The sequence below is a fragment of the Telopea speciosissima genome, chromosome 5 (assembly GCF_018873765.1).
Source record: "Telopea speciosissima isolate NSW1024214 ecotype Mountain lineage chromosome 5, Tspe_v1, whole genome shotgun sequence".
Lineage (NCBI taxonomy): Eukaryota > Viridiplantae > Streptophyta > Magnoliopsida > Proteales > Proteaceae > Telopea > Telopea speciosissima.
Genome location: NC_057920.1, coordinates 1,972,068 through 1,985,064, shown reverse-complemented (window position 1 = coordinate 1,985,064; position 12,997 = coordinate 1,972,068). Strand labels below are relative to the sequence as shown.

The following is a 12,997-nucleotide window of genomic DNA, read 5'->3' as shown; positions in this document are numbered from 1 at the left end:
GTTGAGCATTATCCGTACATGTATAGAGTCAAATTATTTATAATTCTTTCAGTTTCATCCCTTAAATGGTAGCAGATGAAACAAATGTCATCATCTAATCATACTATCTTAACCCTTTGTTATGTCTTAGAAGAAAACTGTGACTTTATCAATAGAATGATAAAGAATTTTTGACAAAATTTTTTCCATCAGTCCATAGATTATGAGTATGAAGGGACTCTTAGAATATTATCCCACCGAGTGATCTCATCATTACCTTCACCTATTGTGATAAATCAAAATAATTTTTACGAATCCCATCTAACTACGGTATCAATTGGTTGTTCTTGATCGGACTAATCAATCTTCACCAACTTAAGTTTTTGCATTATTGTCACATTAGACACGTTTATATTCAATCAACCAATTATCAATTTGTAGTCAGGGTCTCAAGTTAATCGAACTATGATCGGTCATTAAAAGGGGCTAATTGGGACTATCAACAGTTCATAAACAAGCCATAACCGAGTTGATAAAGCTATAAAAGGGCTATTTGGGTTATAAACAGGTTATGAATGGTCAGTTAAGTCGCCGGGGGGGGGGGGGGGGCTAGGCACCCCATCACTGGCAACAACCAATCACTGTAAAGTGTAAACGACCAAATGATAGTTGGTCTATGCCCGGCTCCAGACGGTTTATTAACCAGTTGGTTCAATTTTAGGCTTTAACAGATAGATTAATTTCAATTGGCCTATTGGTGTGGATCAGCTTTTGACACCTTTAATTCCAACCACAAGAATCTATAGATTACAAAGATGCCCTTTTCATCACCGTGAGTAAAGAAAAAAATTGGACTAATTTATTTATTTTTATTATAAAAAAAAAACAAAGAATGATGATGCCTTCAAAATAAGAGATGCTAATGGCATATTCATCTTATGCCCTCCGTATAGGGTATGTATGCCATGAAGGGAATATCTTCATGGGCCAAGAATCTGCCACCGCCTTAGGTCTTGAGCATAACACAGCATTCCCCGCCTTTTCTTCTATTCGTGGTTAGTGCTAACCCTCCACCACGTAGTTTCCCAAGCATATGCCTCAACACTGTAATAATATAGCTCAAGAGGATCAGGTGTGGGTCAAATAATTTTAGTCAAAATAAATACAGCAAAAGGGAAGCAAAGCAGGATCATGGTTCTCAACCCGTGCCTCTTCATTCTTGTTATAAAAGGCTTATCCAGGCTCCTTACTACATACCGAGATCTAAATCTTTTCAAAGGCATTCGAATTGCAAGGCAAGCACCAGAAATCTTCCATCTCTTCTTTGCAGATGACACCATGATATTCTGTAGGGCATCCATTGAAGACATTGACACTATCCAAGCCATTCTCTAGTTATTTGAAGATTTATCTGTTGAGGTTTTGATGTCTTGACTTTTGATGATGGACTGTTGCGTGGAGCCTCCAGTTTTGGAGTTCATTTTCAAGGACTATATAGGTATTTCGGTAAATTTATTGTACCGGGTTTCGTTATAAATCTTAAGCTAGAGTTCTTTCTCTGTATTGAAAATCTGAGAGAGGTGTGAGGAACAAGCGATTGTAACCCTATTATCCATTGATAGTGAAACAGATTTTATCTCACCGTGGACGTAGGCAATCTTGCCGAACCACCTAAATCTTTGTGCGCATTGTGTGATTGTATTTGCGATTTCCATTCTTCTCTGTATCATGTTATGTTTTACACTATCTGGCCTTTCCATCAATTGGACCAAGAGTGAGATCCTTTTCAGTAGGAATACCCCCACTGGATCTATGGTCTCAAATCTGTCATGGACTCAAACTTAAAGAGATGTCTCCTGATTCCATCTATCTTGGAACTCCTCTTCTACCATCAAGGATTGCTCACTGCAACAAGATTGTTTCCCACATCCAGAGAAAATTATCTTTTTGGAAAGCTTCCCTCTTATCTCAAGATGGCCACTCTGTGCCTCTCAAATCTGTTCTCTGCTCGATGCCCACTTATTTCATGTCTTGCTTCTTGTTGCTCAAATCTTTTCATGCCACCCTTGACTCCATTAATGCTCATTCCTGGAGAGGGACACAACCAAAAAACTAGAAACTCACCCTCATCTCTTGGGAATCTATCTATCATCCTAAAATTACTGGAGGGTTAGGTTTCCGTTCTTCAGCCTTACACAACGATGCCCTTCTTATTCGGCTTGGTTGGCGAATGATGAAACAACACACTTCACTATGGAGTAGAATCCTTAAAGATAAATACTTTCCACGCTCTTCCCCTCTAAGCTTTACCCATAAACCTGAGTAGGGATCTTGGATTTGGAATAGTATTGTCCACGTACTCCCATCCTATAGACCATGACCCAATGGAAGGTAGGAACTGGAACCCTCGTCTCTCTTTGGGATCACAATTGGATACCTAGAATCCACCATCCCTCTTCCATCTACCCGAATCCTCATAGGCCACCTTTCACTTTTGTCTCTGACCTTCTCACTGACAGAAGCTGGAATCTCCCTCTTCTTTCCTTCATTTTCTCACCATACATAGCACACTCCATCACCATAATCCATTTATCAAATAATCCTCATGAGGATTTCATTTTCTGCCCTTTTACTAAGACTGGGAATCTCACTACCAAGGTGGCAGCTAGACTTTTAGATGACCAATCATTCATTCCAAATCAGAACAATCCTGTTGAACAATCTAAACCGATCTAGAAATTAATCTGGTCTCTTAAGATACACCCAAAATTCAAGATCTTTCCCTGGAAAATTCTCAAGAATGGATTAAGTACTTGGTCTGTCCTGACAAAACTTTTGCCCATTCATGACCTGTGCCTCTTTGTAAATCCCACAGTGAAACACCATGGCACTTATTCCTTTCTTGTGACTTCTCTAAACGCATTTGGTCTGCTGGATCACTGGGTCTGCGCACTGAAGCTTTAATGGCAAATTCGTTTCTCAATCTCTTTCTTTCTTTCAAAATCACACCCCCACTGCCTTCCTTTGATCTCAAATTTGTGATGGCCATTTTTTCTATCACTTGCTACTTCATTTGGAACGAAAGGAACAGTTGTTGGGTATCCAATTCCTCTCCAAACCCCACCCCAATTATTACCAACATCCAACGCTGGATAGGTGACCTACATCTCATCCTTCGTGAATTCCAGATTCCATATGAACGACAACCCCCCCTCCACTCAAACTATTGCAACTTTGACAGATATTCTTAACTTGACCACTCCTGATTCATTGATTGTTATTTGTGATGGGAGTTTCCAGAATGAAACAGGAAATGCAGGTTGGACAGCAATTTTAATAAGAAACAAACAGATTTTATACTCTTGTTTTGATTTTGGTTTTGCAGGATCAGCCCAAGAAGTAGAGGCAAGAAGACTTCTACTTGGACTACAACAAATAGGCCAATTGCAAGGCACCACGCTCAACATCTGGTCTGATTGCCAGGAACTGATACAATGGCTCACTCAGTCTACAATGCAATGGCATGGGAATTGTTTTCTATTTTGTGGGATATTAAGCATATTTTGAATTCCTTTCCAAATTTTTGTATCTTTAAACGGGATAGATGAAAAAAGGGATCACTTGGACCCTTGTTTGATCAGATAGATCAGTTGGATATTGGTCAATTTGCCTCAGCTCAAATTGGGCTTTATTGAAAAAATATATATAGGGTAAACATCTGGTAGATATCATTTTGGTTCATTCCTCACATAATCATATATTGTGGCTCGAGCTCCTCTACCTCGCAGGTGTGTGCTGGAAGATGTCTGGCGCACCCCTAGAGCTCGACATGTGGTTAAGATGTTGTTTGGATGGTGAGGATGGATGAACACCACTGAGCTGGCTCCATCGCATGTGCATCCAGCTCAGTGGTGCACATCCATCCTCGTCATCCGAACAACATCTCGGTCACGTGTCGAGCTATGCGTGTGCACCAAACATATTCTAGCGCACCCTTGCATCGTAGAGGACCTCAGTACTAGACTAATGATCACACATAGAATTGAATTTCATACCATTAAGGTGTGTTTAATATGACCCAATACTACACTAATTATCACTTACAAGTATTGGATCTAGCTCACTCCACCATTAGTCAACATCTGTAAATCATTTTTAGAAATCAAATGTTGAACTATGTTGGCTCACCTATGTGGAAATCTTACATTATCAACTAAGAATGCGATCAATCTTCAATTCTTAACTCTATATAAAAAGATTGCAGTTGGATTCACCATCATATCCTTCTTAAAGCTCCTTAATTATAAGGGAGATCCTTTCCGAGTCAAAAGAAAGAAAGAGAAAAAAAGAAAAAGTGAAAATTTGACTACAGGGATATTGACTTCGTTTTACTTGACAAACTTTAGCCACAATTTTGTTCGTGTCTCAAGTTTACACGCTAAGGGCCCTGTGAATTCCCTTCCTACTCCTGTTCTTCAGTGTTTGAGTGGTCACAGTCTCGTTAGTTTTTCTCTCTCTCTCTCTCTCTCTCTCTCTCTCTCCAAAGAGTCTTAGCATGGAGTCGAATCGGAAGTTGGAATGTTGTGTTTCATGTTTAAGTGTAACAACGCACCAGATATTTATGCAGCCTGGGACTTGGGCCTATTAAAAACTCAACAGATGCTCAGGTCCATTCCTTCTGTAATTATACAGCCCTGCCTTTCGAGTCCCATTATAAGTCCTCTGTTTGGTGGTTGTTCCCCGTGCCAAGATCGAACTGATGATTCTCTTAAAAATAAATAAATAAAAAAATCGAACTGATGGTTGCAGTAACACAACTTAACTATTCAGTCAAGATTGACTAAAGTAGAAAAGAATCTCTTTATCAACCACTCTAGGTGGCTACATGGGACTTCTTGAAACAGTGCCAAGAACATTTTAAATCTTTGTGTTAATGAAATTTATTTATTTCAAGTACTCTAATGGTGGAATTCTCTTCACCCACAATTTTGTTCGATATTTAATAAGGTGATCTAATAGAATTAATTAGGATAACTTTTACTTCATCCATTTAGAAGGAAGATCACAAACACCCCTACAACAAACAAACTAGCCTGGAAAGAGTCGATCTCTCGAGGGAAATGGATCACTACAACACAGTAAGTGTTCTTTGAAACATGTGAGGATAGAAGGTAAATTTTTTTTTTTTATGGTAGTATAGAAGGTAAAATTGTTAAGATTGTGTTTGCTTCAAATTTTGGTACGGTAAAAGATACTTTGCGTCCTGAGTCCAAATTACAAAGGAATTAAGGTTAATATTTTGCAAAGGCAGTTTCTCTTCAACCATGGTGGAGGAAAACTCCACATTTTTGTGTGCCAATTGTGAAATTTTTTATAAAAGACACATTGTCAAATTGTCCACAACTCTACATCACCCAACTCGTATCAATTTCCACCCAAGAGAAATAAGAATGTTACTTCAAGTGGGTTTCAACTTTCATTTGATTGCAAGGGGAATAAAAAGACGGGAAAGAAAGTGAAACTGATTTGAAAAAGAAATTTTTATAATCCATTATTGGTATAATACCCTGCCTATCTTCCATCTTGTAATTACTTATCAGATGTAGACTTGTAGTAGTAGCCCAACACCACACTACTAAAAATCAAATTCTTCTCTTCAAACACACGCATGAAGAAGTTGCAAATCATCATATCAAAAGCAATTAACTGTTATAAATCATAGACAGACGGACAGAAAAGGGAGAAGAGAATAAAAGGAAAGAGGAATCTGGACAAAATACAGTTTACATAAAATGGCCGGCATCATCAATCATCCCGAAAGTATCAGAATTTCCTGTTCATATCATGTCAAACCACCTCATTCAGCTCCCCGCCCGCTCTACAAACCCTTAGAAGCACGCTTCCAGAAGACAGCAACAACAAAGGGCCGCCAAACTGTACAACACCAGGCCACCAATTAAGCGTTTTTTAGCTACTTTTCTAAACCCTTTTTCTGTGTGTGTGTGTGTGTGTGGGCGAGAGAGAGAGAGAGAGAGAGAGATGGGATGGGATGATCTCAACCACTAAGAAACAAAGGAGTTGAGCAATCATCTGAGTCTCGTGGCGGGTGACAGTGGTGAGTCCCACCATACGCATAATCTCTCTTTCTCCACCGCACCCAGTGATGAGTGGAGAACAACTGAGTCCACTATTCAGATCCAACTAAACTCCTCCACCCAAAGGATTCCGATGATCCAGATCGAGACGAGATTCATCTCTATTAAGAATTAGCAACTAAGCGCAAAAATAAACTAACACAGAATCACAGTGATTGCAGAGAGAGAGAGAGAGAGAGGACTGACCATCCTTCAAGTAAACCGGAGCTTTGTGACTGTTGTTGTTGTTGTTGAGGAGGAGGGTACTGAGGGTATCCCTGAGGTGGGTAGCCCGGCGCTGGATAGCCCTGAGGAGGATAACCCTGCGGAGGGTATCCTGGCGGAGGATATGCATCTTTCGGATATCCCTGGGGAGGATAACCTGTTTATTTAACGAACCAACCACCAGAATAAGAAGATCATCAGTGTAACAAAACAAATTCGAGTAAGCAATCATGATTGCGATACCAACAACAACATCCCTGAATCCGAGATTACCCCATCAAAACAAGGAAACGGAACCAAAATCATAGCAAAGCAAATAAATTACCAAACCAAAACCCTAGCCTAAGATGGATGGACCGAACATACACAGACAGTGGAGTTAGATTAAACCTAAGAAATTTCAGATCGTAGGTCGGAACTCGTACGAGAGGATACCTTGCGGAGGAGGGACGCCGACGGGCGGCTGTTGTTGGTTGTAATAACTCATCCCTGGTCGGTCAACGTTTTAGGGTTAGGGCGATTCCTTATTCCGGCGCTGGGAGCGGTGGTGGGACGAAAAGGGTTATTTATAGAGAGAGAGAGAGAGAGAGAGAGAGGAAGGGAATTGAGATATTTGGAGACGAAACTTCTTTGCTTTGTAATAAGGCCTGTATAAGGAGGGGGTGGGGTAGGGTCGTAGTGGGGTGTTGGCGTGTTTAATGTATGTAATTTTTGGAGGACCAAAAAGGTATCTGTTGGTTCGCCTTAATCTTAGGTAACCTGTAGCTCTCAAAAGTCACACAGAAGTGTATACAATACGCGTTAGGTCTCTGCTTGGACCCATCTTTTACTTTATATTTATTTATTTATTACTATTCTACTACTATACCCTTTATTTATTGTATGGGATAGGATTCGCTACCGAGCCGGGGGAGCGAATACCAATTGTGGGTGCAGGGAATTATATTTATTCACATATTTGGTTGTGTCCATCTGTCCATGTGATAAAGCAAGAGAAAGTAAAATAATATTAAAAATAAGTTCTAAAACCGGAATCTTTAGATCGTTCACGAAGTTTTCCCATGGGGTAGGGCAATGGCAATGGCAATGTAGTGATTATAATTATTATATCATTGGATAACATTAAATTGATTATGTGTCAATTTTTGTATTCCAATTCAATCCTATTCATGGGTGCATGTAGTGGCATCTTACATTATATTTTTCATTAGTCTATATTTTGTTGCATAAAAAGAATAAAAAAAAAACCATCTTGGGGCCTATCCCCATCCCCTAATTCACTCTCCCCATTATACATGCTCTTAACCCAAAAAATAAAAAATAAAAACAAAAACCCTTATTTTGATATTGCATCATCTAATTTTATATTTTTAAAATTTCTATTTTACCATCTTGCTAAAAGCTGAAACTTGATATATTTTTTTTTTGGGTCGAAGAAACTTGATAATCTTAACTTATAAGTAAAATGCTTGGGGTATATTTTTCTGTAAAATTTCAACTCCACCTAAAACATGGGGCAATTTTTTTTTTTTTTTTGGTAAGAGATGGGACAAATTTAGACCCATATGTATATCGATTTTGAATGGTCATACATGAAAACCCCTTCCATTTTTTATTACTAAGGATAGTAAGAGACTGCCATCTTTACAAAAAAAATTAATTAAGTGCACAAATGGTACACAAATACAATACTAATCATACGTAATCGGAAAGAAACTTGTTTTAGAGGACATCCCATCTTTTATATAGAATTAAATTAAGGAAAAAAGTTTTCTATGGGGTAGTGTACCGGGGGCAAATTGATTTTGTTTGATATCAAATGGTAAGCAGTAAGTAGTAACATTCAGAAAGAACTTGGGCTGATTTTAACTTGCTAAATGTTATATTTAACTATCTTGTCAATTGGTTGGATTAGGATTCAAGGGGTACAAATGTAAATAAATAGTGGTATGATTGTTAATTTAAATTTGGGAAAGAGAATGTTTACATAGTTGCATGTAATACACTACTGTCCCTGCGCCTAGACATAAGGGCGGATGAAATGATCGTCGCATTCTCGGGAATTCCACCTTTTCATGAAAGTGTGGCAATCATTTCACACGCTCTGTGTTTGGGCACAGGATAACACACTGCACACGCTTAGGTAGTATTTTTTCTCCCTTTAAATTTTATTGAATTTGCTCATGTTGTTGTTAGGTCATATCCCTTCACGGCAACAACCAGGGTAGGCGTTTTTTTCCTCTTCCATCCAAACCAATTCTTAGTTTGAAATTTGTTAAATTGGGTCGTCTTCTTTTAGGTCATATCCCTTCGTGACACCAACCAAGGTAGGCGTTTCTTTTGCCTTCTTAACAAACGAATTGTTAATTTAATTTTTTTATTTGCTCATGTTCTTTTTAGCTCACATCCTTTCATGGCCTTAACCAGGGCAGGCAACCCCCCACCCCCACCCCCACCCCAAAAAAAAAAAAAAAAAGTACTTGATTTCATATACACGCTCTCACAAAAAAGAATATTTAATGTCATATACACACTCTCACACACCCATGTGACAGCAGTCGATCCTAAGACCTCCTTGGCACCTGCACCACATCAAGGGAAGGAGCCAACCGTTAGGCCAAGCCTTGATTCAACCAACGTATCTATTATAATCATGTTTCGGTATCTATTCTTGGCATGCATATTAAAATCTTGTAAGGATTGGATGGGTCGCTTAAGAATAATTATCACCTCTAATTCGCGGGTACCTCCAATTTTTCTAATTCCTCTAATAGGATTGTTTAGTGTTTTCAGGTAGGGGGTAGGTTGGTCATTTCTGCCCCCATGTGAGGAATTGGAGGAATTGGAGGGGATAACGATTCGTGGCATAATGGCTAGTATAGTATGACATATATGGTTGGCCTATGATAATGCATCTTTCAGAAAAGTCTGAAAGGTGTTCTCTAACGTTATTTCTGTCTCATGGAGAACAACCTCTTTTGCATCAGATTACTGTCCGACCCCTTTTATTTCTCGTCATGAGAGATGAACCATCTTAATCTCATGGCATCGAGTACCGACCTCAGAATTTTATCAAGGTGAATGTATTGGGACTGGGTATGTCTTGTATTTTGTGACGGGTCCACATAGTTGTAAACTTGTAATTGGACTAGTTTTGACTCAATAACATGTATGAAGGTAGAATTGCAATTATGAGGGGATTAGGATTTTGGGTTTTCTAATATATTGTCTCAGTGTGGAAAACCTAGTCACAAGCAAAAGGGAACACTTTGTGAGGTGAAGAGTGATGTAGAGAGTTTTTAGAAAATAGTGAAAAATCTCTAGTTTTCTCGGGTGGATGTAAGCAATCTTACCGCACCACGATAAATTCCTTATGTTGTGTGCGATTGTTTGTTTGGGTTCTTCCTCGTGGTTGCTCATTTGTCCCCAACAGAATATTGATGATTCATGATTAAGAGCTCCAAGATATTCCAGTATAAGAGTTTTTGGTAGTGATCACAATGAATTCCTTCACTGTTTTGCTACATATGTTGATTTCTCATACGCAAACACTGTTGAGGAGTTAGCTATTAGACAAGCCCTTGTAATTGTAGCATCAAGAAATCACCAATGTCTCACGCCGTTATTGATATTTTAAACTTAACTCATCACAGTTGCCTCGGAGAATTGCAACGGTTTTGGATGATGGCCAAAATCTTACTTATCGACAAGGGAATTATGTAGTTGGTGCATTGGCATTGGCATCCTTCGGGACTCAACGTCACCATTTTGTAATATGGGTTACCATCCTTCCCCGCTTATTTCTAAATTTCTAGTCTCTGATCTTTGTAGTGTTGCTTTTCCTAGATCTGTAAATATATCTTCAACTTTAATGTAACTTTCTTCCTAAAATGTTAACTGAACCTGGGCCTAGACCCGGTTCGAGTTTGGTGCCCACCCATGGGGCAGCCAAGAAGACCTGGGTAGGTCGGCCACTTAAGGAGATGACCTTCCTCTTTTGTGTCGCTTCACTCCTCTGTTTCCTATTTAGAGTGGGACACTGTGAGGGGGGTGGGAGATTGATTATATATAGACATAATCAAGTCACCCCTTACCCTATTGCTATTATTGAGATCATTGTCTCTCTCAGTCTCTCTCACTCTTAATCGTCAACGTTCGTAAAGCTTGTAACCATTCTTATTCGAGATCCTCTTTGGTGATTTGTTTACATAAAAGAACTAACACAATAAGAACTTTGAAAAGTCAGAAAAATGAAACAATTTTTTTTATAAGGGAAAAATGTGTCTAAGTAGGCGATGAACGCTATGCCAACGCTCTCACTCTCTCCTCTCTGCTCCCTTGTTGACAAACCATCTCCTGCACTCTCCATTGGCTGGCTCTCCACCCCATCAATTAAATAAATAATCTCCTTAAAAAGAAATGGACTGAATATACAACGGAGTAAACCAATGAAAGGGAAGGGGCATGATTGAATTTTTGTACAGCTATATAATTTGACATGTAGTCAATCTATATCATTTTCTAGATATTCATAATATTAGTTATTTTTCAACAGTGATGTGTGGGCTTGATTAATTATCGGGTCGATCATTAATGGGAATCAAGAAATACAAGGACTGACGTGGTTTGCTACTTATTTTATTGAGATGATTTGGACTGGCTTGACCTATTGTGGAAGTGGGTTAGGATTTTAAGAGTATTACAAATAATGATGAGAAGTCGCTGCAGTTACTATTCTCTTTTCTCCACAAGAAAGAGAGGTGAACTGGAGTCTAGGAGACTGTAGAAGATTCCTATCGCGGTTGTCAAAGTTTCTACGTGGACTCGTATTGTTCTTTGTGTTCTTCATGAACACACAAGAGTTTTTTTATTTGTTCTATATCAACATACGCAGTAAAAAGCATATATCTCCCTTATGTTTATTTATTTGTTTCACTGTATTCTAATTATTCATACAAAAATCTAGGATTGAGATTTTGATGAAACCCATGATTTTTCTAACACATAATAATGAAAATACCACATTACCTTTCACTCGAAGGCTCGAACTAGAGATAAGCTAATTGAGGGGTTGGGAAACCAGGTTTTAAAAAGGAGAGAGAGTGTGTGGGATCCACGGGTGGGATGTCAATCTTTTATCATATCTATATTTATCTCACTTGTGTACGTAGATGGGTTGTAGATGTGTAATTGAGCAAAAAAATATAAAGAGGTGATGACTTTTGAAAGTCCAACCTCTGCAATGCTTTGTAATGTTGGCCGCCATTGCCCCCCGCCAACATAGTGTTTTCCTATTTTTTTGACCGCCATTGCTGCTATCGCTTAATTGTTGAACGTCCAACTTCACCTGGGAATCTAGTGTGGAGTCAGGAAAGAAAAATTAGGGCTGTATATAATCAATCAATGCCATTAAATTATAATTGGAAAAACAGGTTTCCTGAGTTGATAAGAAACGCAGGTTTAAGAAATGATCACACCAGGTCTGAGTCAGTCTGAGTCTTTATTGACTCAGTGTTTTACCCGAGTCATGTGAAAGTTACCAAGCTTAGTTTTTATCGCATAATGCCATATATTATTCATAGACCATAAGTTTGATCTTCAATTAAATAAAACCCTATAATTTTTGTTTGTTGTCTTCAATATTGCCCTACCCCCACCCCCTTTTTTTTTTTCTTCCTTCTTACGTGTGAAACAATCATAGTCTTAGTCCCTCCTCGTTCGGAGAAGGAGAAGAAAAAAAATATTATAAAAAAGAAAAAAGAGATGACTTACGGATGCACCAGATTTTGAAAAGGACAAGTCGAGTTAAAAATATGGTTTTCCAACTAAAGAAAGAAAAAACACATGGATAATTTTGTCCAAGCAATCCGATTGGGAAGACATCTCAAAGGGAAATCTTTATTGTTGGCAACTGATCGAGCACGTTTATATGGCAGTACTTATTGTTTCCATGTATCTCTGTTTATATCCATACATAATTAGGGCCATTGATGCAAAGCAATAACGAATAATAACTGTCCTTTATGGGCACTCATACAGAAATGAGGAAGGTATCTCAGTTTTAGTTTTGTTGTAGCTTATGATTTATCTATTGTAAACACTTTTTTGAAAGAAAAGATGAGCATTTAGTTACCTACAAAAATGGACAGCATATCAGTCAAATAGATTTCATTCTATTAAAATTAACTCTAAAAAATACAAACAAAAACAAAACATAGCAAAGATGACATAGAGATTTAACGTGGTTCACACACCAATGTGATACGCTACATCCACAGGCGAAGATGAAGATGATTCATCATGCAATGGAAGAAGATTACAGTGGAGATATCTCAAGACACACCCAAATGGTTGCAAGATCTCTCTTCTCAAAAGCCTAACACAAAAACTCCAAATCTCACTTCTAACTTGCTTAAACAACAAGACACGAAAAATAGGGTAATAATCCTCCAAGTGGGGTGATCCATGGGTTGGGTTGAACCGTGCTCAGCACCCTCAAACTAGATTAGTGATGGGCTTAGGCCCAAGCTCTCCACTACCATCGAGACCTCAAAAGAAATCCTATTCGGGTGGTCACAAAAAATGCCAAAGCGGGTCAATCTTCGACACGGGAACAAAAATTCGAGACACACAGAACACTTTTGAACTAGAAGGTCCAA

At 38.6% G+C, this 12,997-nt stretch overlaps 1 protein-coding gene across 1 annotated transcript; it reads right to left on the bottom strand.

Annotated features, from left to right (window-relative positions):
• Positions 1-5,804: 5,804 nt before the first annotated feature.
• On the bottom strand, positions 5,805-6,857 carry LOC122662212 (cysteine-rich and transmembrane domain-containing protein WIH2-like). The gene is made up of 3 exons (XM_043857789.1): positions 6,774-6,857; positions 6,321-6,495; positions 5,805-5,913 (listed from the first exon to the last, which is right to left on the bottom strand). The coding sequence occupies exons 1-3, from the start codon at positions 6,823-6,825 to the stop codon at positions 5,868-5,870; spliced, it is 273 nt and encodes a 90-aa protein (XP_043713724.1). The 5' UTR covers positions 6,826-6,857; the 3' UTR covers positions 5,805-5,867.
• Between the last annotated feature and the right edge of the window lie 6,140 nt (positions 6,858-12,997).

Coding starts and splice junctions, on each gene's coding strand:
- LOC122662212 (XM_043857789.1), bottom strand. CDS start 6,825: ATGAGTTATTACAACCAACAACAGCCGCCCGTCGGCGTCCCTCCTCCG. Junction 6,496..6,773: donor CGGCGTCCCTCCTCCGCAAG/GTATCCTCTCGT, acceptor TTAAATAAACAG/GTTATCCTCCCCAGGGATAT. Junction 5,914..6,320: donor TCCGGTTTACTTGAAGGATG/GTCAGTCCTCTC, acceptor GGTGTTGTACAG/TTTGGCGGCCCTTTGTTGTT.